Genomic DNA, 24358 nt, shown 5'->3' with positions numbered 1-24358 from the left:
CACTATTGAAATCAGTGGAGGCGGTTGACAAGCGCTAATGCTTAGTGGAAGCGACATGCTGCTTAATTTTTAGCATGACACAACACTATCGCTCCTGTGTGAATGGCACTGTGTGGTACCATTGTAATATTCATGGCAGGCATTGATGTGTGGTTATGAGGCTTTAGAAATGCCAAATAAATGCCACATAAAGACATGGTATTGACACATGTGTGAACCAGTCCTTAATGGAGGCAAATAGACTTTGCAGTTGCACTCTACAAGGACATTTGATCCAGAGCTTGGTAAAGGAGGTGAAGTTTCTCTTTGCAAATTATACCCAATCACATATGCAAGGAAATAAAAAAAAATTGCTTGCACATGATTGGATTATGGAAGTCAGCAGAGCCTCTCCTCATTTATTAAGCCTTGGCGCAAATTCCCTTGCAGAGTGCAACTGCACTTGCAAAGTGCACGGTCAGTTAGCCTTTGGTACATCAACACCAGAATGTAGAATCACCTGCAGAAACAATCATTCTAATTGAGTGCTATGAGTTGCTACCCTGTGTATAATTCTGTTTATTAGCTTGTAATTTTTTGCTGGTAAAGCATAAATGACATGCTTATTAGAAGGGTAATTAGTCCGTGTGCACAGGGTGTGGGCTTACTGGCTCGGGTAACTAAGGATTTAGCTGGAGTTTGTTTATTGATGTTGGTAACAGAGATTTTGTAATGCTTACAGGGAACAAGTTTCTTTCTAATCCATTACAATTCTTATTATTATTTTTTTTTTTTAATATTAAACATTACACTTACCGGCTTGGTTTTGCACAGAGCAGCCTGGTTCCTATTCTTCTCTGGTCCCTCTTCGGTGCTCCTGGCCCCTTCCCTCTGTTGAGTGCCCCCACAGCAAGCAGCTTGCTATGGGGGCACCCAAGCCGAGACACAGCTCTGTGTGTGCATTCAGACACGGAGCTGCAACCTGGCTCTGCCCCATCTTTTTCCTGATTGGCTGACTGACTTTGATTGACAGCAGCGGGAGCCAATCATGCTGTGCTGCTGTCTCAGCCAATGAGGAGGGAAGTAGCAGCCGAATAAAGATGGGAGCTGAGGGGGGCTGCTGTACACAGGTTTTTTTTTTTTTTTTTTTTTTATCTTAATGCATAGAATGCATTAAGATAAATAAAACCTTCTGCCTTTACAATCCCTTTAAGGCAGGGGTCCCCAACCCCAGGGCCGCGGATCGGTACTGGTCCGTGGTCTGTTTATAGCCAGGCTGCACAGCAGGAGGTGAGCCATTGGGGTTGGGCATCGGAGGCTCCTTCAATTTTATGCCTATGTTGGATCCTTGTGTTGTGCGCATGTGCAATCCACAATCTCTTTTCAGCCGCGGTGTGGCACATTGAGCTGGACACGTTCCCCCTCTCAGAGGAGGTTTTTACTACAGTTGTGCATGCCTTTATGTCAGTTTGCCCATTTTGTGTCTGACCTTACCCGCAGAGGTCGCAAACAAGCTATTGCACCTTCCTCCTGCAGATTCAGTGTCTGTGGCCTTGGCTGCTTGGAAACTCTGTCTGATACAAAATTGCAGGTATAGATATTTCCAGAGGCATAACTAGAACCTTCAGGGCCCCGGTGCAAGAAACCATAAAGGGCACCCCCTGAACCCCCCCTCCTTCTTCCATCTGGGCTTCCAGTTCTGGGAGGGCATCCATGGACATCCTCACAGACTCCTGCCTTCCACATGCCCTCTGGGGCGCGCATCCAGCATGCTTTGTGACTGCTGTGTTCTTAGACAATCACAGTGGCCCTTTACCATGTGATCAGCTGATTGCATGTAAACAGACTTGTCGGTTATCGGCACTCCTTTCTTCCCACGTTGTGTCTGTGTGAGGAATGGAGAGCCGTTAACCAGCAAAACTGTCAGTACATTGTTTACACTGATAATCAGGGCTCTTATCATCCGTGTCCTGATCATCAGTCCAGCCCCATCAGTGCTGGCTCAGTGCTACCTATCAGTGCTCATGAATGCCACCTATCAGTGCTCATCAGTGCTGCCTATCAGTGTCCATCAGTGCCACCTATCAGTGCTGCCTATCAGTGCTCAATAATACCGCCTATTGGTGCCGCCTATCAGAGCTCATCAATGCCCATCAGTGCCGCCTATCAGTGCTCATCAATGCTGCCTATCAGTGCTGCCTATCAGTGCCACTTATCGGTGGTTATCAATGTTGCCTATTAGTGCCACTTAGTGCTCCTTAATGCCATCTATCATTGCCCACCAGCGCTGCCTATCAGTACCACTTATCAGTCCTCATCAATGCTGCCTATCAGTGCCCATCAGCAGTACTCTGAGCTGAGAGTGTCTCTCTCATACAGCTCAGACTCAGAGCCTGCACTGACAGTCCCTCCTCCCTCGCACAGATAGGAGACAGCTAGAGCTGCACGATTCTCGCTAAAATAAGAATAAAAAAAAAAATATATATATATATATATATATATATATATATATATATATATAAAATATAATATAATGTTGGGGGCTTCTAAATAATTTTCTAGCAAAGATAACTGATTTTAACTTTAATAATTTTAACAATAACAAGTGTCAGAAAAAAGGCTTAGTCTTTAAGAGGTTAAACTGCCCTCATTTACGGACGAAAATGTTCTTTCCTTTGATCTAGCACAGCCTTTTTCAACCTTTTCAACACAAAGGAACCCTTGAAATAAATTTCTGGTCTCGGGGAACGCCTGCTAAAAATTAAAAAATCTACAACTCATGACACATTAGTGTGACAGTCAGTGGGAAGAATGCTCCTTACTCTTGTCATCATTGGGAAGAATTACCCCTTACAGATCGCTAAAAGGAACAATGGTGTCATTGGGAACTTATCTGAGAGGCAGAAATTGCCCATTGCTCAAGGAACCCTTAACAACCTCAGGAGGAACCCTAGGGTTCCATGGTTGAGAAACCCTGGTCTAAAAGAAGGAAATGATACATTGTAAACAATTGTGTTTATAGTTATCTTGCAGCCTTAACAATGTTGATAAACATTTGCCAGCTGTAAGAGCCGGTTCACATTGCAGCGACCCGACTTGCCGGGGCGACCTGTGAGGTCGCGGTGCGCAGCTCGCACAGCGACCTCGGAGCGGCCGGCACGGACTTCATATCATTGAAGTCAATGCAGGTCGCTCCAGGTCGCCCCAAAGGAGCTCAGGACCCTTTTTCTAAGTCGGAGCGACTTGTGTCGCTCCTATTAGAACGGGTCCTCTGCTAATCTATGGCAGGCGACCCACGGCGACTTGTCAGGCGCCTTGTCCACCACTGGAAAAATATCCAGTGGTGGAACTCCAGGGACTCCATGTTTTGTTAAATATTATAGAGCTGCATTAATTTGTTTCTGTTATATTTGTTACCTAGAGATTAGCATTAAAGGGTGTGTGTTTATTTGTAGTATTCACATATGTGTATTTCCTCAGTGTGTTTAGGTGTTTTCCTGCAGTGCAGGAATAAAGAAATCTTCTCCTTACATAAGCACCCCGATTCTTCATATTGTTTATACCAATGACGAATATTTTTTGCCATGGTGGATCAATCTCGCAATGCTGCCGAAACTCACCCTGCACCATTTTTACAGACTCAGTCTTGGTAAATTGGAAAACACAAAACGCCTTCTGTTGCATAGACGCTAGCTTGTTAAAGACTAAGGTTGGCGTCTATTTGGGCGCTAGTAGTGGTAGCTTGCGGCCATCATTTGAAATTCTAGGCCACTCCTGTTCAAGTAGTACAGGTTTCATTTATTGGCTGTAAGTGATTGCACAGATATAAGGTTTTAAAATCAGGTCATTCTTTATGGAAACACACTGTATATTTGCTATACCCGGCCCCTGGAAGTTGGAAATCACTGAAGTAGACAACACTACTCCAGTGATCTCCACTTGCTTCCGGGACCCAAGCTAAGTGAACATCTTGGCTGCTTGGAAACTCTGTCTGATACCATATTGCTTAAAGTGGTTGTGAAGGCTCAAGGTTTTTTACCTTCATGAAAAAAACCTTCTCTGTGCAACAGCCCCCCCCCCCCCCCCCATTAAGTTCCTGATCATCTGGATCCAGCAATGTGCACGAGAACCGCGACTCTCCCGGGTATTTTCCTCCTCATTGGCTGAGACAGCAGGGGGAGCCATTGGCTCCTGCTACTGCCAATGACAACCAGTGAGCCAACGAGGAGAGAGGCGGGGCCAAGAAGCACTCTGTGTGTAAATGGACACACAAAGCAGTGGCTCGGGAGTGATCCTCCTTGGGTGCCCCCATAACAAGCTGCTAAAAAAATTCTAAAAATGTACCTTTTAATATAATTTTAAAGAAGAATTCCAGGTATGAATATTACATAGTTACATTGGTCCTGTTTGGACTAATGTAACTATGCATATACCATAACTGTGGGATCCTCCCGAGAGCTGGAGGTCACTGTAGTAGTGGTTAGATGAGGTGAAGAGCATAATGCTACTGCCCCACCTCTCCTCGTCCAACCAGAGAATGCTTTGCATTCATTGGGAAAGGGAAAAGCAATCTCTAACTGGCACACATGGTGGACCTGTTAGCGAAGATCACTGTAGTAGCAGTGTCTACTACATTTATTTCCAGCTTCTAGAGCAGTGAACCTTGGCACACCAGATGTTTTGGAACTAAATTTTCCATGATGCTCAACTACATTGCTGAGTTGTAAATGGGAATGTAGTTCCAAAACTTCTGGGGTGCCAAGATTTGCCATCACTGTTCTAGAGGGATCGCACAGTTGTGGTTTATGCATAGTTACATTGGTCTAAGCTGGACCAATGTACTTATGTAAAAATATTCATGCCTGGAATACTTCTTTAAAATGATATTAAAGAGGAAGTAAACCCTCCTCTGACACTTGTACCTATAGGTAAGCCTATGATAAGGCTTACCTATAGGTACTGTAAATATCTCCTAAACATGTACCGCTTAGGAGATATTTACCTTACATGCATCCAGTGACGTCACTGGCGCATGCACTCTGAAGGAACAGCCGCTCGTGCCGTTCCTTCAGAACTCCGTGCCGTGACCGTCGGCTCCCGCGCGCGTGTGCGGGAGTGACGTCACCGTGGCTCCGGCCAATCAGATGGCCGGATGCCGCAATCCCGGAAGACGGGCGACTGGACATGTCGCCTGTCATACAGCTAAGCGGGCGGCACGGCGGGGGCTCATTCTAAGGTAAGTATTTCATAATTAGCTAGTATGCGATGCATACTAGCTCATTATGTGTTTGTCTTTCAGGGTGAAAAAAAAAAGGGTTTACAACCTCTTTAAAGGTAAATTTTTGTAATTTACCTTTTATTTAATTGACGACCAGTCTCAGTCTTCTGCTATTATATCCAATTAAAAGGGACAGCTTTGGCCCCTATTGGTGTTCCATACCCTAAAACCGGAAGATTAGCCAGTTGCTTGTACCAGTTCTGTATCTTGCCTTGGGTCCTACAGGGCCCCTAAGGCCTCCAGAGCCTTCTCTTAAAACCCTCTTTTTGAGTTCTTCCTTTATGAAGTTCAGAGGCACCCTGAGAGTGTTTTTTTTATGCCTCCACTTCAGGAATATCAACTGCAAACAGAGCTGGAACACAATGTCCTCCCCATGACATGACATGATTTGATTCTCCTCTTATGCTGCAGCAAGATTTCCTGTTCCTCCTTGATGATTGAAGAGGGACTCGTCAATCATCCAGGAACTCATCAATCATCAAGGTTATAACAGGAAATCTTGCTGCAGCATAAGAGGAGAATCTTGGAGGACATTCATGTTCCAGCTCTGTTTGCGGTGTACATTCTTGGTGTGGACAATTGGCAGACAGATTGTGTTAGACAGGAACATCTGGACCCATAACGGTGGTTTCGGTGCTCCAGGACCTTTTTCACAAATGGCTTCACCAGAAGTGGACCTCCTGGCCTCCAGATCCAAAAACAAACTGGACAAGCTTGTGTTCAGGGGCAGGGATCTGCTGACAGAAGCAGTGTATGCACTAATGCCTCATAGCATCAGTACACCCTGATCTGGGTCTTTCCTCCACTGATACTTCTTTCTGGACTGCTTCTCACGATCAAAGAGGGAACTCTGGTGAGTATTCCAAAAAAGATAAGTGCTGGACAGCACTCCCTTTTCCTGCGCTCGGAACCTGGTCCTCAGGCTGTTACAATCCTGGAACTCGTACTGGTATTAGGCATCCATGATGGCTAGGCTTTGCTGCCCCTTACGACCAGGGTGGTCGACCAAACACTGAAAATACAAAGCAAAAAAGGGCGCACCAGCCTAGCGCATTATCCTTGGCAAGTTTATTTGGATAAAATTGTTTAAAATCAAATACTCACAAACAAACAAGAAGTTTCAGGCACATCAATTCCATACACCTGCCTCCTACCAGAGGATCAACGTCTTTACTGGAAGCAGAGGGCTGACGCGTTTCGAGGCTGTGCCTCTTCCTCAGAGCCTGGAGGCCATGGTCAAGACCATAGTTTAAATCAACTCTGGTGAGCCAGGTTGGCTCAGATCAACACGGTACTCTGACCTGATAAGACTACTTGCTGATGCAAGTCCCATATTTTGTGTTTGTGTTTTTACTTGCTGATGCACTTTGGGCCCGCCAACACCGCTTAGATCTGCTGTCCCAAGGACAAATTTGCCATCCTGCTTCTGGGTTGATGGCTTTAACAAAATGGTTGGGGAAACCTAGGTTCCCCCCCCCCAGCCATGTATACCGGGCTCTGCTTGTCCATCTGCAGGCCTGGGACCAGCATAGCAGATGCTGACGAGTAGGGGGAAGGGAGCTGAGTGGACATGCGTCCACTATTCTGCACTTCTTGTTGCTGACCCAGAAGTGACTTGTAGAACGTCACTTCCTCTTCTCCTGACAGTGTCCCCAGCCAGCATGGCTGGAAAAGATTTGAATGCAGTGCGATCTGTACTACATTCGATTCAGCAGGGCACAGGGGAGACATCCAGGGTCATTATGAGAACCTGTCACTGAAAATTCATCACATAGGGACTTTTTGTCCCCTTTGTGTTAAAAAAAAAGAGTTGGGTAAAAAATGTTTTTTTAAGGCCAGTCCACACCACATGTAGTAGAGTGCGTTTGAAAAAAACGCATGAAATGAAGGTTATATGGTTTCCAATGGCATAGTTCACACCAGAGCTTGCAGTTCCAGTGCTTTCCAGTTCCAGAAAAAATAAGTAGAACATGCTTCATTTTTCCTGCACTGGACTGTATCGGAACACTGTAAAATGCATCAAAAACGCACTGGAACATACATGTCCTTAACCACTTACCGACCAGTCACTGGGACTGTACTGCGGCAAAGTGGCTCGATTCCGTCCAGCGACGTAGACCTACGTCGCTGGACTCTTCCCCTTGTGGGCAGCGCTCGCGCGCCGCCGGAGGCTCGCTCCCGCTGTTTTCAGTCACAGCGGGAGTCGGGCCAGGGGAGGAGCAGCGGCGATCGCCGCTGCTCTTCCCCGATCGTTGGGGAATCGAGTCTGGAGATCCGCCCGCTTGTGTAAACAAAAGTGACAGGCAGTGACAGATTGCAGGGTTCAGCATCGCTGAACATGCGATCTGTCCCTGTGTCACTCAGTCACCTCCCCCCACACATGTCAGTAAGCACCAGGCATACATTAACCCCTCCCTCTCTAATAAAATAAACCCCTTCCCTGCCAGTGTAATTTTTACAGTAACAGTGCATATTTATAGCACTGATTACTGTAGTAATGTCACTGGTATCCCCAAAAGTGTCAAAAATGTCAGTCAAGGGTCCGATCTGTCCGCCGCAATGTCGCAGTCCCGCAAAAAAAATTGCAGATCGCCGCCATTACTCGTTAAAAAAAAAAAGCACCAAAAATGACAGAAATCTTTCCCTTAGTTAGTAAACGCAATAACTTTTGCGCAAACCAATCAAAATACGCTTATTGTGACTTTTTTTTTTTACCAAACATAGGTAGCAGAAAACAAATTGGCCAAAAATTTAAAAAAATTTAGATTTTTACATTTTTTGGGGGGGAATTTCATATAAAATAATGTGAAAAATATTGTTATTTTTTCAAAATTTACGCTATTTTTGTGTTTATAGCGCAAAAACTAAAAATTTCGCACAGGTGATCAAATACCACCAAAAGAAAGCTCGGTTTGTGGGAAAAAAAGGATGTAAATTTCGTTTGGGTACGGCGTCGCACGACCGCGCAATTGTCAGTTAAAGTCGCACAGTGCCGAATCGCAAAAATGGCCTGGACGTAAGACAGCAAAAATCCTCCGGTGGTAAAGTGGTTAATTAAGGGTATGATAAAAGAGGGGCGGGGGGAGTTCACTGGACTGCGTCAAAAACGCATTAAAAAATGCATCACAAAACGCACTGGAACGCATCAAAAACGTACCTAAGCTCACTGTAGCACATGTTCTTAAGGTTATGATAAGGGTGGGGGGGGGGGAATTCACTGGACTGCATCGAAAACACATCAAAAACGCAGTGGAACACATCAAAAAGGCGCATGCAGAAAAGCATAAAAGCATCTGGAACGTATCCGGACTACGTTTCTATGGTGTGAACTGGCGCTAGATCTTAATGGTAGAAAACACCAAAGCACTTAACATCCCCCCCCCCCCCAGAAAATGTTTTAAGCCTCCACCCCCATGTATACACACGGAGACGTCTATGCATGAAAATATTTATTGCGATACACGTTACATATCATGAGAGTGAGAGCAATATTTCTAGCACCAGACCTTCTCCATAATGCAAAGATGATGACCTATAGGGGGCTTTTAAAGTTTTGCCTATGGAAAATATAGGGTATTGAAATTTGTCACCATTTCACGGGCGAGCACAAGTTTAGGGTTTGACATGTGTGGTATCTATTTACTCAATGCATCCTTGTCTTTTATTTTTTATCAAAATATTTAGAAATTTATTGTGTTGGTCTCCCCCAAAATTAACTTTATTATAATTTTTACTGAAATTTTGCGTTTCCTAGACCTTCGCGGTAATATTGTGTGATATAAAAGTTGGAACTACCACTATTTTGTTGTCTAGGGTGTCTGTTTTCAGAAAATATATATTGTTTTGGGGTTCGTGAAATCTTAAGGCCAAAAACTATTTTTGAAACAAGTGTTAAGGCCTTGACATTCCTTCCTAGGGAAAATTTTTTGGATTGCCCATCACTTTCTTAAGGACGATGTTCTCAATAAATATAGGATCGTCCCTACATTATCCAAAACGAAACAAAAAATTGTGTTGGCTTTGGATACAGTTTTGTCTATGATGTATCTAAGCTGCAATATGCAGTATACATATGTATTTGCTGCACATCACACGTCCTGCACATCGGTATTGCGTGAGTTCATCAGATCCTGATCAGTCGCATACTGTTAACGATTTTTCAACATTACATACAGTTGAGTAACATTTTGCAATGTTGGGTATGAGACGGTTTGCATAACTGTTTGTGAATGTCGTTTTAGTCTTTGTTTACATATCAGGGTTCATTCTGCAGGTATAAGTCACAGTCTACAATACCTAATGCTGTCAGCATGCTTGAAACTTCTACTTGAACAGGATTAGAGGGGCAGCGAAGTCTCTCTCTCTGTTATAAAATTTCTGAATTTTACATCTGTATTCTTTTCTTCCTAGATATCCGAAGCGTTCCACTTCGACCTGAATTCTGACACAGTGAAAAACATGCTGCGCACACAAGGTGGACACCCAGCACCCTCCACCCTGGCAAGATCAGCCATCTTCTCCATCACATACCCATCTCCTGACATATATCTCGTCATCAAGGTGCTTTATCCACATCCATTGGGAGTGTCCACTCCATGTTCTGCTGTCTGTCTGATATCCATAGTGTGTTACATATCTGACATCGCTAGGTGTACAGATCTGGCCATACATAGTCATGTACATCAGGACTGGGAGCCAGTTTCCAATGCCCCTAAAAAATGAAGTTTGCCTCTACAATTTTAAACTCATTTCTGGAAACTCCCTAATAAAGTGGAAGTAAACCCTCCTATCATTTTTAGCCAAGGAATCTGCCATCTTGGCCTGTGTTTTATCTGCAACTGCCATGATTCTGCACATGTGATCCTTTATGACACCACCCTTTGGATGGTTTGACAGTTTAGTTGAGAGCACAATCAATGTGACAGCTAGCATTTCTGGTATGTCGGGAATGTAACAGTAGTTTGAAACTATCAAATTGATGGGGTTACTTGTGGCACTTTTCCGCTGCAAGTACCGGCTCGGCTTTACTCGGCCCTGCTTGGCCCGGTTTGCTTTTCCACTGCTGGTACCGCATGGTACGGTGTTGGAACGGTTCGGTATGGTTTGGTATGGTTTGCTTTTCCACTAAAGTAGTACTAAAGTTAAGTGGGTGGGATAACAACGATTCTCTGACCAATCAGTGGCTAGTAGTGACTGCATGCAAAGGATTGTGGGATATGGTACCGGTATGGTAGCTCTTGGAACCACAATCGAGGTGGTACTGTTTTAGAGAGCCGTACCGTTCGGTTCCATGCAGTGGAAAATCGCTGCCGTACCGTACCGAACCGTTCCTACACCGTACCATGCGGTACCAGCAGTGGAAAAGCACAAAAGCGACCCGAACCGTTCGGTTCCATGCAGTGGAAAAGTGCCATTGCGTTTTAAAGTGGAACTTTAGTCAGAAAATTAAGTCCCGTTAGATCACTTCAGGCTGGCCCCCTTTTGCAGCTATAGCTATGGAAAACATTAAAAATGAGTGTCTATACTGTTTAAAAATCCAGTGATACACTGTCTCACCCTAATCTTCTGATAGCCTAAAGCTGAATTAAATCCTCCTATCCTTTACAGCCAAGGAAGCTGCTTCTGTTTGTTCTGCAACTGCCACGGTGCTGCACATGTGATCATGATACCAGCCATTTGATGGTTTGACAGTTTGGTTGAGGACACAAGCAAATATGACAGTTAGCAATGCCTGCATTGTAACTGTTTTTTGAAACCGTTAAATTGATGGGCTTAATTCTGCTTTATGATTTACTTCTGTTTCGGGGCTCTGGGCTTCAGGAAATTGGCAGTCTCCAGCAAGAAGAAACGGGAGCAATGCTGGAGGCAATTTAGAGCACACACTAATTTTGGCAGCATAATTACTAACGTGGAATGTATGTTTCTTGCTAAAGAACATTAGATTTCACTTTCGTTCATTGATGGACACAGCTCCTGATATTCCTAACCATTGGGTTATACTGTCTCCTACAGGAGTAGGACACTAGGCAGAAAAAAAAAGTCTGGCTACGCCTATGGGCAGTCCCAGGAGATATACTCCCTCTCTCTGCTATTAGTACTCTATAAATTTAGATCCAGTGGTCACCCTAGTCTGGCCAGCGAGCGCACGCAGACCTCAGCTCCACGCTAGGTCGGCTCTGACATAGCCCTACCGGACAGAGGCTGGCCTGCGAGTTAAATGCCCCATGAGGTCACATACGACCGGCTCTCGGCCTGGGTTCCAGCGTTCCTCCTGGCCGACACCCCCCCATTTCGATGGCTAGGGGTTCTGTCTAGAGCAGTGCCTGCTTTGTTCCTGGAATGGGTGTGTAGCCCCCCCCTCTCCCTATGGAGGGTTTTGGGGTGGACGTGGGCCCCTCCTTCCTGTAAGGCACCCCCTTCATCTGTCCCCCCACCTCAGGTAGTGAGGATGATTCCTCCACATCTGCAACTGCACACGAAAAGGGGCTGGTGGAAGCACCGATTGTATCTGTGCGTGAGACTTTAAAGATGGAGGACGCAGCTGTGACGGAGGCGCAGGTTCCCTTTGGCGCTCACCAGCCATCCAGAGAGGCAAAGGTGTTTCCTTTCCCTGCCTATTTTGACAGAATTGTCACTAAAGGGTGGGGACGACCAAAGTGATTTGCTAGGCGATACCCCTAAGAGGAGTCCCTTATTAAGAAGTGGACTGTTCCACCGGTGGTGGACCTCCCGTTTTCCAGATTAAACAAGGCAACCATGATTCCGGTTAAAAAAAAATTCCTGGCCTTTAAGGATCCAGCTGACAGGAAGGCGGAGGCTGTGGTCCGCAATATGTACACTCTGGCTGGTTCGGCACTGAGGCCGGTATTCACCATTGCCCGGGTATCGCAAACTCTGACTGAGTGGGCTAAGCTTTTACGCCATGACCTGGAGGGAAAACAGCTCCCCCCCTGACTTTTCTGAGCTGGTGGACAAGCTGGTCCAGGGGCTGCAGTTTATCTGTGATCCCTCTTTGGATGCGGCTCCCCTAGTGGCTCGGCTCACTGTTTTGGCAGTGGTCCTTCGGCGTGTCTTTTGGCTCAAATGCTGGTCTGCGGGCCAGACTTCGAAAAATACCTTGACTGATCTCCCCTTTCAAGGGGATCGCCTGTTTGGAGCTACCCTGGATTACATCATTAAAGGTCTCACAGGGGGAAAGAGTACCTTTCGTCCGCAGGCTACTGAGGGCAAGGACCAATGTCCTAGACGTGGGCCCTCCTCCTCGGCTCATACGTTTTTTCATCCCTCAGGGTCAACTGCCAAGTGCTCGAAGCCTTTCAGGGCCTCCTCTGGAGAATCCAAATGAACCTGGCCTGGCATGCCGAGAGCAGGCTTCTCCAGACCCGCGGACAAGGATCCTTCAGCATGAAGGTGCGCCCTCACATGTATCGGGGGTGGGGGGACATCTTTGCTGGTTTCTGGGCCCATAGACTTCCCTGGTACAAGACAAGAGGGTCAACAAAGTCATTCAGTCCGGCTACAAGATCAAGTTTCACTCTTGTCCCCCGGAAAGGTTTTTTCCTTCCAACTTGCGCCTGTCCTGGGACAGGGATGTGCGCATTCAATCGGACAAAGCCACAGCCGTGGCTTATGTCAATCACCAGGGGGGCACAAGAAGTGTCCTGGCGACTCTGGAGGTAGCCGGCATTCTAAGGTGGGTAGAACGGTTCGTTCCAGCCCTCTCCGCCGTACCCATTCCCGGGGTGGAAAACTGGCAGGGGGATTGCCTCAGTTGGTAGGTGTTGGACCAAGGGGAGTGGTTCCTTCTTCCGGATGTATTTCATTAGATATGTCTCCGGTGGGGCATCCCCGAGGTGGATTTGTTGGCATTTCGGCTGAACAGAAAGGTGCAGAGGTTTGTGGCTCAGTCACAGGATCCTCTGGCGGACACCACAGACGCGCTGGTGGCCCCTCGGGGTCGGTATCGTCTGTTTTACGCTCAAGCTTTTGCCATGATTTCTACCCAGGATCGAGGCAGAAGGGATTCCGGTCACCCTAGTGGCTCTGGACTTGCCTTCTCGGGCTTGGTACGCCATTCTGGTGCGGCTGGTCCCTGACGTTCCTGTGAAGCTTCCTCTCAGGGAAGATCTGCTGTCCCAAGGGTCAATCTTCCATCCTACTTTACTGTGGCTGGCTTTGACAGCTAGGCTGTTTAACCCCAGGTGCTGATGAATAGAGCTTTATCTGAGTCAGTGATTCCAACGCTGTTAAAAGCTAGGAAATCTACTAGGAAGATCTACCATCGTACGTGGAAGATGTACATTGCGTAGTGTTGAATCTCTTGGGGTTCATCCTCGTTCTTTTTCGGTGGCTCGGCACTTGACCTTTCTTCAACGGGGGAGTTGAGAAGAAACTGGCCTTGAGTACTATCAAGGACCAGGTGTTGGCCTTAGCGGTCTTCTTTCAACGGCACTTGGCCACACACTCCCTGGTGTGTACTTTTCTTCAGGGAGTTCAGCACTTGACTCCTCCAACTCCTCTCCGTTACTGCCTTGGGACCTCAAGAAGCCTCCCTTTGAGAATCCGCAAGAGATTCCCCTGCTCACACTGTCCCAGAAGGTTTCCTTTTTGATGGCTATCACCTGTGTCCGCAGGGTGTCGGAATTGGCGGTGTTATCCTGTCGTTCACCTTACTTGGTGGTTCACATAGATAAGGGGGTTCTTTACCTCTGTCCGTCATTCCTTCCAAAGGTTTTCTTTTATTTTCATTTGAATGAAGACATTGTGTTGCCTTCCGTATCCCAGGCCAAAACATCCAGTGGAAATTGGTTTGCATGCCTTGGATGTGGTCTGGGCTATTAGGGTGTACCTGGCAGCTACGGAGTCTTTTAGGAAATCAGACTCGCTATTTGTGCTTATGGATGGGCCTCGGAAAGGGTTGTCTGCTTCCTCAGCGACCATTTCCAGATGGATCATATAGACAGTGGTTCAGGCCTATTCCATCAAGGGTCAGGTTCCACCTTTCCCTGTCAAGGCGCATTCTACTCGGGCTCTCAGTGCCTCCTGGGCCTTCCATCATCAGGAGTCAATGAGGCAGGTTTGCAAGGCGGCCACCTGGTCGTCGGTGCACACTTTCGCAATGTTCTATAAAGTGGATGTGTCACAAGGCTTTGCAGGCTTCTGTTTAGAGGACCTGGTCCTCCTTGAGGGTGTATTGTTTTTTTTTTTTTTAGGTGATCTCCAGTTGTTTTAGTTAAGCTCCTGTTTACCTGGTTGGCTATAGTTTAATCTTGGGAATTTATTTTTCGCTGTTCCCACCCCTCATGTTTAATAGTGCTTTGGGACGTCCCAATAGTTAAGAAGATCTCGGGCCTGTGTCCATCAATAAACAAAAGAGAAAATTGGATTTTTGACTTACCGTAAAATCCATTTCGCTGCTGTTCATTGACGGACACAGTACCCACACCTCTGTGGAGTTGTATTCTTCTCACACTGCTTGTAACAAAACTGAGTTCCTATAGCAGAGAGAGGGAGTATACCCCCTGGGACTGCCCATAGACGTAGCCAGACTTTTTTTCTGCCTAGTGTCCTACTCCTGTAGGGGGCAGTATAACCCAATGGTTAAGACTATCAGGCGCTGTGTTCGTCAATGAACATTAGAGAAATGGATTTTACGGTAAGTCAAAAATCCCATTTTTATCAAGTTGTTATGGGTAAAGTTCCGCTTTAAATAAGCCTGTCGCTAATTTGGGCTATTCAATATATAAGCATTGGTCACCATTGGGGAAAACTACAGTATATGTCAAAATAAGTAGATCCAAAAACACAGTAGCTTAAAGTATTAGGGCAGGGGTGTCAAACTCAATTTCATTGCGGGCCACATCAGCATTATGGTTGCCCTCAAAGGGCCGGTTATATCTGTAAGATTAGACGTCCAGAGCATCCTATGCCCCCTTACACCATTACATGAGATGTCACCCTTCCTTATAACACAAAGCACCCCTTTACCGTGTGCTACTGGAAGAAGATGAGGGTGGATCTGGGAAGAAGAAAGTGCAAGGTCTAGGAGGACCAGAGGAGGGCTGGAGTCAGCTTACAGAGTCTGCTGAATGCTGAGACTGGGGGAGACAGAGACAAGGTGGTGTTGTGGCTGCACAGAGAGGTGCAGGATCTGTAGGATGAGTTCTGCCCTCCTCTGCTGCAGACTGCTGAGAAGGGGGGTGGGCAAAGATGAGCCTTTCAACAGCAGCACAAAGAAGCACAGGATCTGGCAAAGGAGTTCTGTCCTCTCTGCTGTCAACTACTGAGACAAAGTGGGGGCAGAAACAAGGGGGATGCTGCAGGAGAGATGCGAGGGCCACATGAAATGGCCTGGGGGGCTGCATTTGGCCCGCGGGCCTTGTGTTTGACACCTGTGTATTAGGGAAATCTTGGTTTTGTATTGTGACCAGCTATCACATTAAAGTAAGAGTAAACACCCATGGTTGATATTTACCTACTGGTACGCCTATAATTAGGCTTACCTATAGGTACACTTAATATCTCCTAAACGTGCACTGTTTAGGAGATATTTACTAAGGAATAAGCCGGTAAAGTCACCAGCGCATGCACTCTGGAGGAACAGCATGCCTGTGCCATTCCTTCAGAGCCCAAGGCCATAAATAAGCATCATCACAGCTTTGCCAATCAGATGGCCGGAAGACGCGAACCTGGAAGGAAGACCAGGTAAAGATGGACGCCCTGTCAGCGATGACAGTGCTTCACTGGAGGGCTTTGTTTTAAGGTAAGTTTTACATAATGTGCTAGTATGAGCTGCATACTAGCACATTATAACTTAACCTTGCAGGTTAAAAAAAAAAGCATGGTGGTTTACTACCGCTTCAAAGGAGCAATAGAAACATTTGGAAAGGTTGAAGGAATGTGGGGGACTGAGATGATATGGTCATGTCCTGTTCTTAACAGTTTTGAGTACCTCAAATCCACATTTCCCAAATTTGTATTCTAGATATTATTAGCCCTTTGTCCCTCACAGCACCAGTAATAGTTACTATTTATGGCCAGAAAAGGATTATTTAGTGGCTGGCCAGAGAAAGCCTGACTGTTTCTAACACGGGGGTTTCCACAGGGGTTGCCCAGCTACATTTAGAAACAAATTGTCGTACGTGGTTGCCCGGGCTGTGTGCTGCTCCTTGGCCTAATCTGTCAGATTGGAGAGTTATGCACAGAGTACTATTACTGTGCAATCTTTAAATGTGTATGGGGACCCCAGGTACTCCCCTAGTCATGCTAAAGGCACTCGGGTAGAAAACAAGTTCAGTTTCCTAATTTGTCACGTTTGTGTCAAATTTGAAATAAAAGGGTAAAGAATACAGTAATACCTACAATTTTAGAAGACTCTTTCATACAACAACTTACACTAATGTGTTTCCTGTTGTAAACGACTTGTTTGGGGACAATGCAGCATTGTTAAAGATAAATTTGAGATATGAATATTTTTACATACGGTAGTTACATTCATCCATATACTGATCCATATACCATATCTGGCCGGACCCTCAGGAGACTGGAAATCATTGTAGTTGGCACCCCTACTGCACTGATCTCCACTAGCTTCTGGGTCCTGTTCTGAGCAAATACCCTGTTGCTTACTGAACATGTGAGGTCACTCAGTGGATACAAAGCATTCTCAGAATGGTCGAGGTTGAGATTGTGATGTCACTGCTCCGCTAATCCACCTTGTCCAATCAGAGAACGCTTTGCATTCATTGAGAAACTGCAAAGTGATCTCTGAATGGTGCCTATGCTGAGCAGACGACCTCCTGTATTTACTGTGCAGCAGAGCAGCCACTTGGTACGGGAATCAGAAGCTAGTGGAGGTAACCGTAGTAGCGGTGCCTACTTCAGTGATTTGCAGCTTCCACGGGCAGGCATGGTATATGCATAGTTATATTGGTTCATACCTTCTTTAATGAAAATGTGTGGTTATGTGTAAGTGACTAGGAATAGGGCTTGGAGTGATGGGGTTTGTGGTTAAACTGATGTTTTTGGGGTTAGGTACCTCAGGCCTAAAGATTGGTGGGACTTTATGGGCAAGGTATAGATAGTAAAAAGGAGTATAATACTTGGTAAAAATAAATTTTGTTTACTGTATGTAAAATCATATATATACAGTATGCAGTGGTAATAGTGAGGGGTTGTAGACCCCTGAGTGAGAAGGGTGAGGAAGAATATAGAGTAGTGACAGTGTGTAAATAGTGACTTGGTAAGATAGGAAGTTTCTCTATTTCTTTTAAGAGAATCTTCCTCTTTTGCGTCCCAACGCGTTTCGGCTCGCTCCTGGAGCCTTTTTGAAGGGTATGAGTCACATAATATTCATTTTGTTTTGCCGCGAGTAGAGATGGGGTTCCCTCTAGAAACAGCGAGAGCGTGAGCCTTGTAAGCTGGCTATGTGGTAGGTCTCAGTGCCCAAGATCGCCAGAAGGGACATGAGGAAGGGTCCCATTCAGGTGATGCTAGGGTGTCTTGCTGGGTTGTACTCCAGATTGGAATGGTATATCCAGTCAGGGAAAACTCTTGTGGGTTCCTTGCTTGCGTTGAGGTCGGGCATATAATTGTATGCCTGTTGGAGCCTGTTGGATGATGTGCTCCGATCTGCAGGGGTGCATAGGTACGATGTATTGTATGTTATATGGAGATAATATAATATATATAAAAGTATATATGTAGAAAAATGAAAAAAAATGCAAAAAATGCAAAGAATGGACGGTAGAGTGGTATAGGTCACTTGTGCTTGTTGTATTATTGTGTTTTGGAATAATATATGTGTATAGCCATCTATGGGCTTTAACACTTCTGGCTATGTATTCGCCACTTATTCCATTAATGTATATTGTACCATCTATCCGTGCATCTTTGTGGTAATTATTGCTTCAATTTGAGCGACAGTGTGTTGCTGAATGCATTTGCAATTCCTGGTAGGGAGTCAGCAAACATGTGTGGGAGTTTGTTAGGTTTGTTGAGCCCAATATGTATCTGGTAAGCAAGACCAAAGGTATCCTCATAATGGGGGTAGCAAAGACAGTGTGCACAAATGTGACTTTATTGTGGCTGTTACATGTATAGAACAATGCTGGCCTGTTAGGGCCAGTAACTCACTTTTGAAACACTCTCCAAAGTGCGGGCTTGTAGCGGCTCTTGGGTACCTCTCTCCTCTCAGCCTGTGTGAGAGTGAGAGGACCCGATGCTCCCCGGCCTTATAACGAGGCTCGCGCATGCGCAGATCGCGCCGCACGTTCCTCTCGCTGATTCCCTTCAGCTGACGTTGGGCTGTGGGGCGCGTGCGCGAGTTGCGCGCGCAACCTCCCCTACGTCATCCGGGATATCAGCTGGCGGCCGCCGACAAGGTAAGGCGTGCTTCCACTGATGTGGGAGGGGGCGAGATGACGAAGCCTCATCGCTTCTGTGTGCCCCGGTCGGCCTGGTGGGCGGCGACAGGGGCTTACCTTGTCGGGTGTTTTTAATGGGAAAAGTCATGTCATAACTCTGCGGCTCACATGAGAAAATAAATAAATAAATAATACAAAGCTGGCATATAATAAATAAAAAAAAAAAAAAAAAAAAAAAATGAAGTAAACATATATAATCTCATTAGTGGTCTCATAGAACAAAGTATTAACAGCAGTGTGCAGTTGGATCTGAATGTCAATGGGATGACAGATGTTCTGGGAGGGGGATATGGATATACCCCGGGATGGTTACCCGTATGCTAATCGGATTGGAGGTTGGGAAAGCCTGTGCCCGACATATTTGGACCATTAGGGGGTACAGTGATAGATGTTTTTGTGGGGCCCCCCCACAAAAACATCTATCACTGTACCCCCTAATGGTCCAAATATGTCGGGCACAGGCTTTCCCAACCTCCAATCCGATTAGCATACGGGTAACCATCCCGGGGTATATCCATATCCCCCTCCCAGAACATCTGTCATCCCATTGACATTCAGATCCAACTGCACACTGCTGTTAATACTTTGTTCTATGAGACCACTAATGAGATTATATATGTTTACTTCATTTTTTTTTTTTTATTTATTATATGCCAGCTTTGTATTATTTATTTATTTATTTTCTCATGTGAGCCGCAGAGTTATGACATGACTTTTCCCATTAAAAACACCCGACAAGGTAAGCCCCTGTCGCCGCCCACCAGGCCGACCGGGGCACACAGAAGCGATGAGGCTTCGTCATCTCGCCCCCTCCCACATCAGTGGAAGCACGCCTTACCTTGTCGGCGGCCGCCAGCTGATATCCCGGATGACGTAGGGGAGGTTGCGCGCGCAACTCGCGCACGCGCCCCACAGCCCAACGTCAGCTGAAGGGAATCAGCGAGAGGAACGTGCGGCGCGATCTGCGCATGCGCGAGCCTCGTTATAAGGCTGGGGAGCATCGGGTCCTCTCACTCTCACACAGGCTGAGAGGAGAGAGGTACCCAAGAGCCGCTACAAGCCCGCACTTTGGAGAGTGTTTCAAAAGTGAGTTACTGGCCCTAACAGGCCAGCATTGTTCTATACATGTAACAGCCACAATAAAGTCACATTTGTGCACACTGTCTTTGCTACCCCCATTATGAGGATACCTTTGGTCTTGCTTACCAGATACATATTGGGCTCAACAAACCTAACAAACTCCCACACATGTTTGCTGACTCCCTACCAGGAATTGCAAATGCATTCAGCAACACACTGTCGCTCAAATTGAAGCAATAATTACCACAAAGATGCACGGATAGATGGTACAATATACATTAATGGAATAAGTGGCGAATACATAGCCAGAAGTGTTAAAGCCCATAGATGGCTATACACATATATTATTCCAAAACACAATAATACAACAAGCACAAGTGACCTATACCACTCTACCGTCCATTCTTTGCATTTTTTGCATTTTTTTCATTTTTCTACATATATACTTTTATATATATTATATTATCTCCATATAACATACAATACATCGTACCTATGCACCCCTGCAGATCGGAGCACATCATCCAACAGGCTCCAACAGGCATACAATTATATGCCCGACCTCAACGCAAGCAAGGAACCCACAAGAGTTTTCCCTGACTGGATATACCATTCCAATCTGGAGTACAACCCAGCAAGACACCCTAGCATCACCTGAATGGGACCCTTCCTCATGTCCCTTCTGGCGATCTTGGGCACTGAGACCTACCACATAGCCAGCTTACAAGGCTCACGCTCTCGCTGTTTCTAGAGGGAACCCCATCTCTACTCGCGGCAAAACAAAATGAATATTATGTGACTCATACCCTTCAAAAAGGCTCCAGGAGCGAGCCAAAACGCGTTGGGACGCAAAAGAGGAAGATTCTCTTAAAAGAAATAGAGAAACTTCCTATCTTACCAAGTCACTATTTACACACTGTCACTACTCTATATTCTTCCTCACCCTTCTCACTCAGGGGTCTACAACCCCTCACTATTACCACTGTATACTGTATATATATGATTTTACATACAGTAAACAAAATTTATTTTTACCAAGTATTATACTCCTTTTTACTATCTATACCTTGCCCATAAAGTCCCACCAATCTTTAGGCCTGAGGTACCTAACCCCAAAAACATCAGTTTAACCACAAACCCCATCACTCCAAGCCCTATTCCTAGTCACTTACACATAACCACACATTTTCATTAAAGAAGGTATGAACCAATATAACTATGCATATACCATGCCTGCCCGTGGAAGCTGCAAATCACTGAAGTATTATACTCCTTTTTACTATCTATACCTTGCCCATAAAGTCCCACCAATCTTTAGGCCTGAGGTACCTAACCCCATAAACATTTCGACAGGGACGGTGGCAAACAACACACTATCCTATAGGTGGATAATGATCAAACAACCCCTAGGTTAAACTGATGTTTGCATTTGCTGTGCCAAACTGCTGGTAGATCTATTTTCCACATGGTAATGGAAAGCTCTCTTTTCCAACATTACATATGGTTTTGGTGCCCTGAGTTTCCCCAGTGTACATTGTTTGATAAGAAAGACCTCCTATGTATGGTCAGCTCATTTTTTTTTTACCACCAAGATCATACCACTTTCCTTACATAGATGTCACAGTGTGATGTGTATATGTTGCACTGTGCCCATTTGTGTGTATGTTTAATTTCTTTGTGATGTACGTGAATGGGTTCTGTGTTCTATTTCAGCTGGAGAAGGTCCTCCAGCAGGGAGACATCGGGGAATGCTGTGAGCCCTACATGGTCTTAAAAGAGAGTGATGGCCTTAAGGTAAGAAAATATTTATTGCACGGTCTGCGTAGAGCATGGCAAAGTATAGACAACCGTAAAGCTCAGCTGAAGTCTCACACTTTTTATCTCTTTATAGTCCACCATACGTTATGATTTGTTGCAGATTTTTTGCTTGGATGTGCCTCAGATGATTTTCTTCTTTTAGTGTCACTAAAGCATGCAGAAAATCAAAGTCAGAGCAAATTGAGAATTCACTATCTCTTTGCTTGTTTTGGGTCAGTGCCTTGGGAAGTTTTAAAGCCAAACACATCAGCATGACAGCCAGACAATTAGCATACCCATCTTATGATGCATGACGAGTGCCATTTAAATTTGCCACACACATGTATGCTGGTGGGTAGTTTTTGTATCGGGAATTAAGGGCATTTTTGTTTTTTGTAAGAAAGAGGATGGGACATCATGAACATTAGTGCTTTGAGGGCCAGTTCATTTCGCACGACATGCAGTTCGGTGCGTTTTATTTCTGCATCAAAAACGCATGGATAGTAGGTTATATGATTTTCAGTGGCATTGACATTCACACCAGTGCAGTCAGTTCCAGAAAAAAAAGTAGAACATGCTGCATTTTTCGTGAAATAGACTGTACTGGAACGCTGTAAAACATAAAAACGTGCCAGAACGCACTGGAGCGCACATGTCCTTATTCAAGGATAAGAAAAAGGGGGAAAAATGCACCGAACTGCATCGAAAATGCACTGGATTACGTCAAAGACGTGCATGAAGAAAAGCATCTAGAACGCATCCAGACTGCGTTTCTATGGTGTGAACTGACCCTAAATGTCGGTGACATACCAAGTGTGCAAGGAGAGAGATTTGCTATTTGATATCGTTGCAAATTGTGTTTAGGAAACCCATGCCATGTGCAGGCAAATGTAGCAACTAATGGCCTAGCTACAAGAAATAGGAATATCAGTTCATACCTATGCCCTGTTGTAACTAGTAATAGACTCACTGCAAGAAGAGACAGGCCAGCAGCTGTACAGTGTGAAAGGCCCGCATGTGTCAGCTATTACTGACATGAATGTTGTGTCTTCTAAACATTTCCTTTAGTTCAGATTTATCTATGCTGAAACATCACATTCTGCAGACTTTTCACTTACTATGAAAGTCCTCTGCCTCTCTCTATAGGCCATTGGTAAAAAGAGTCATGTAGCAATGCCTTTTTTATTTTAAAAAATATTGTGAAGCAGAGCAAAGTGATGTGGCATTTTCATGTAGCATTTTGTTAATGGGGGCCTGTTTGATGAAGTTGAAGATAAATTGATACGTTTCGAAGATAGCATACACTTGTACATATTTATTTTTCCTGTAATTATTCTTAGCCAGATGGCTTATTGTATGCAGATTGTCACTGTACATTGTGGGATGCGTGTTAAATGGTCATGCTTAAAGTGAACCTGTGGCCAGGATGTGGACAATCCAATATGTACATATATTCTTAACCAGCAGCAAATAATCCCTTACTGACCCCCTGTAGCTGCAGGCACTATGGAGTAATTTATCCTCAAAGTCACAGCAGAAGTCATTGTTTAATCAGCCTAGATCCCCTTGCTCCTTATTCCAGAGCAAGGGGGAGCCAAGCTGCTGATTTACTGCTGGGATTGGCAGCAGGGGGGCTGAGCTGCTTCTTCACTGGAGTTGGGAGCTGAGCTGCTGAAGTCCCTCCGGTGATGGGAGTTGTAGGGAAAGCTGAGCTGTTTACTAATGAACTTTGTTTTTTGTCCCCAGAACAAGGAAAAGGTGGACAAACTGAGGGCCCAAGCTGAACAGTTCTGCTCCCGGCTGGGTCGGTATCGCATGCCCTTTGCTTGGACTGCCATTCACCTAATGAATATTGTGAACAGCATGGGGACAGCTGATCGGGACTCGGACTCTGAGGGTGGTAAGAAATAACCAGAAGGGTTTTTTTTTTTTTTTTTCTTGTTATGATGATGATGATAGTGATAGTGATTCCCAGGTTATGTAGTCGCAGATCTGCCTAGAACTATATGCGATAGAAATAGCACAACAGGTCATGAGCCCCAGGCAGGATAGAATCACACTGCAAGACTTCTGTATATTCCTAGGCTGTCTATCAACAATTGTCTCCTCAAGAATGAGAAATTGAATACAAGATTGAAGGATATGAACACTTCTATCCTAAAGTTATTAAGTACTTGCTTTCCAAACGTAATATTCCATATTCAGGTGTCTTACTGCAGCATTTGCTTTAAAGTAGTGAGTCGATTTACACTTTCCCCGATATATCGAAATCGGTCACCAAGGTGGCCGATATTGCCGATATTTCGGAAAGTGCTTGTACCGGAGTGATGCCTGCAGCTAGAGGCATCACCCCTGTACCGGCGTCCATAGCCGACAGTCGGCTGTTTTGTAATGACAACCGATGCGTTTAGAAGCCGCTCGGCTGTCATTACAAGGAGCGGGAGGGGAGATCCCTCCCGCCGCCTTCCGCGACTCGCACGGGTCTCCCATCCCACCGGGAGACCCGGGCAACCAGTCTGCACGGCCAATGAAGACCGATCAAAGCCACATTCGGCTCTGATTGGGTCTCCATGTAAAAACCCGGAAGTGACGTCATGACATCACTTCCGGTTACTCGGCGACAGATTAAAAAAAATGACAGCATTCAAAACAGCCAAACTTGGCGTTTTGAATGCTTTTAAGTGCAGAGCAGGGGTTTGGGGTCTTTTAGACCTCCAGATCCCTCCACAAGTGTACCTGTCAAGTGATAAAAAAAAAAAAAATTAATGTACGAAAATATCGGCCGATACCGATATGCAAT

At 45.4% G+C, this 24358-nt stretch overlaps 1 protein-coding gene across 7 annotated transcripts in view; it reads left to right on the top strand.

Moving 5' to 3' along the window:
* DOCK6 (dedicator of cytokinesis 6) overlaps window positions 1–24358 on the top strand; it is a 274954-nt gene that overhangs the window by 105279 nt on the left and 145317 nt on the right. For 6 of the 7 annotated variants that reach the window (XM_082257264.1, XM_082257263.1, XM_082257262.1 and 3 more), the window contains exons 9-11: window positions 9668–9817; window positions 21475–21555; window positions 23305–23458. In XM_082257264.1, the coding sequence (XP_082113390.1) occupies window positions 9668–9817; window positions 21475–21555; window positions 23305–23458 (385 nt within the window). Of the gene's footprint in view, window positions 1–9667; window positions 9818–21474; window positions 21556–23304; window positions 23459–24358 lie in introns of those variants that run through there. The other variant, XM_082257265.1, reaches the window with a different exon arrangement.

The sequence above is a fragment of the Pelophylax lessonae genome (genome assembly GCF_965119305.1).
Source record: "Pelophylax lessonae genome assembly, chromosome: 4".
NCBI lineage: Eukaryota > Metazoa > Chordata > Amphibia > Anura > Ranidae > Pelophylax > Pelophylax lessonae.
This window is presented reverse-complemented; position numbering and strand designations above follow the sequence as displayed.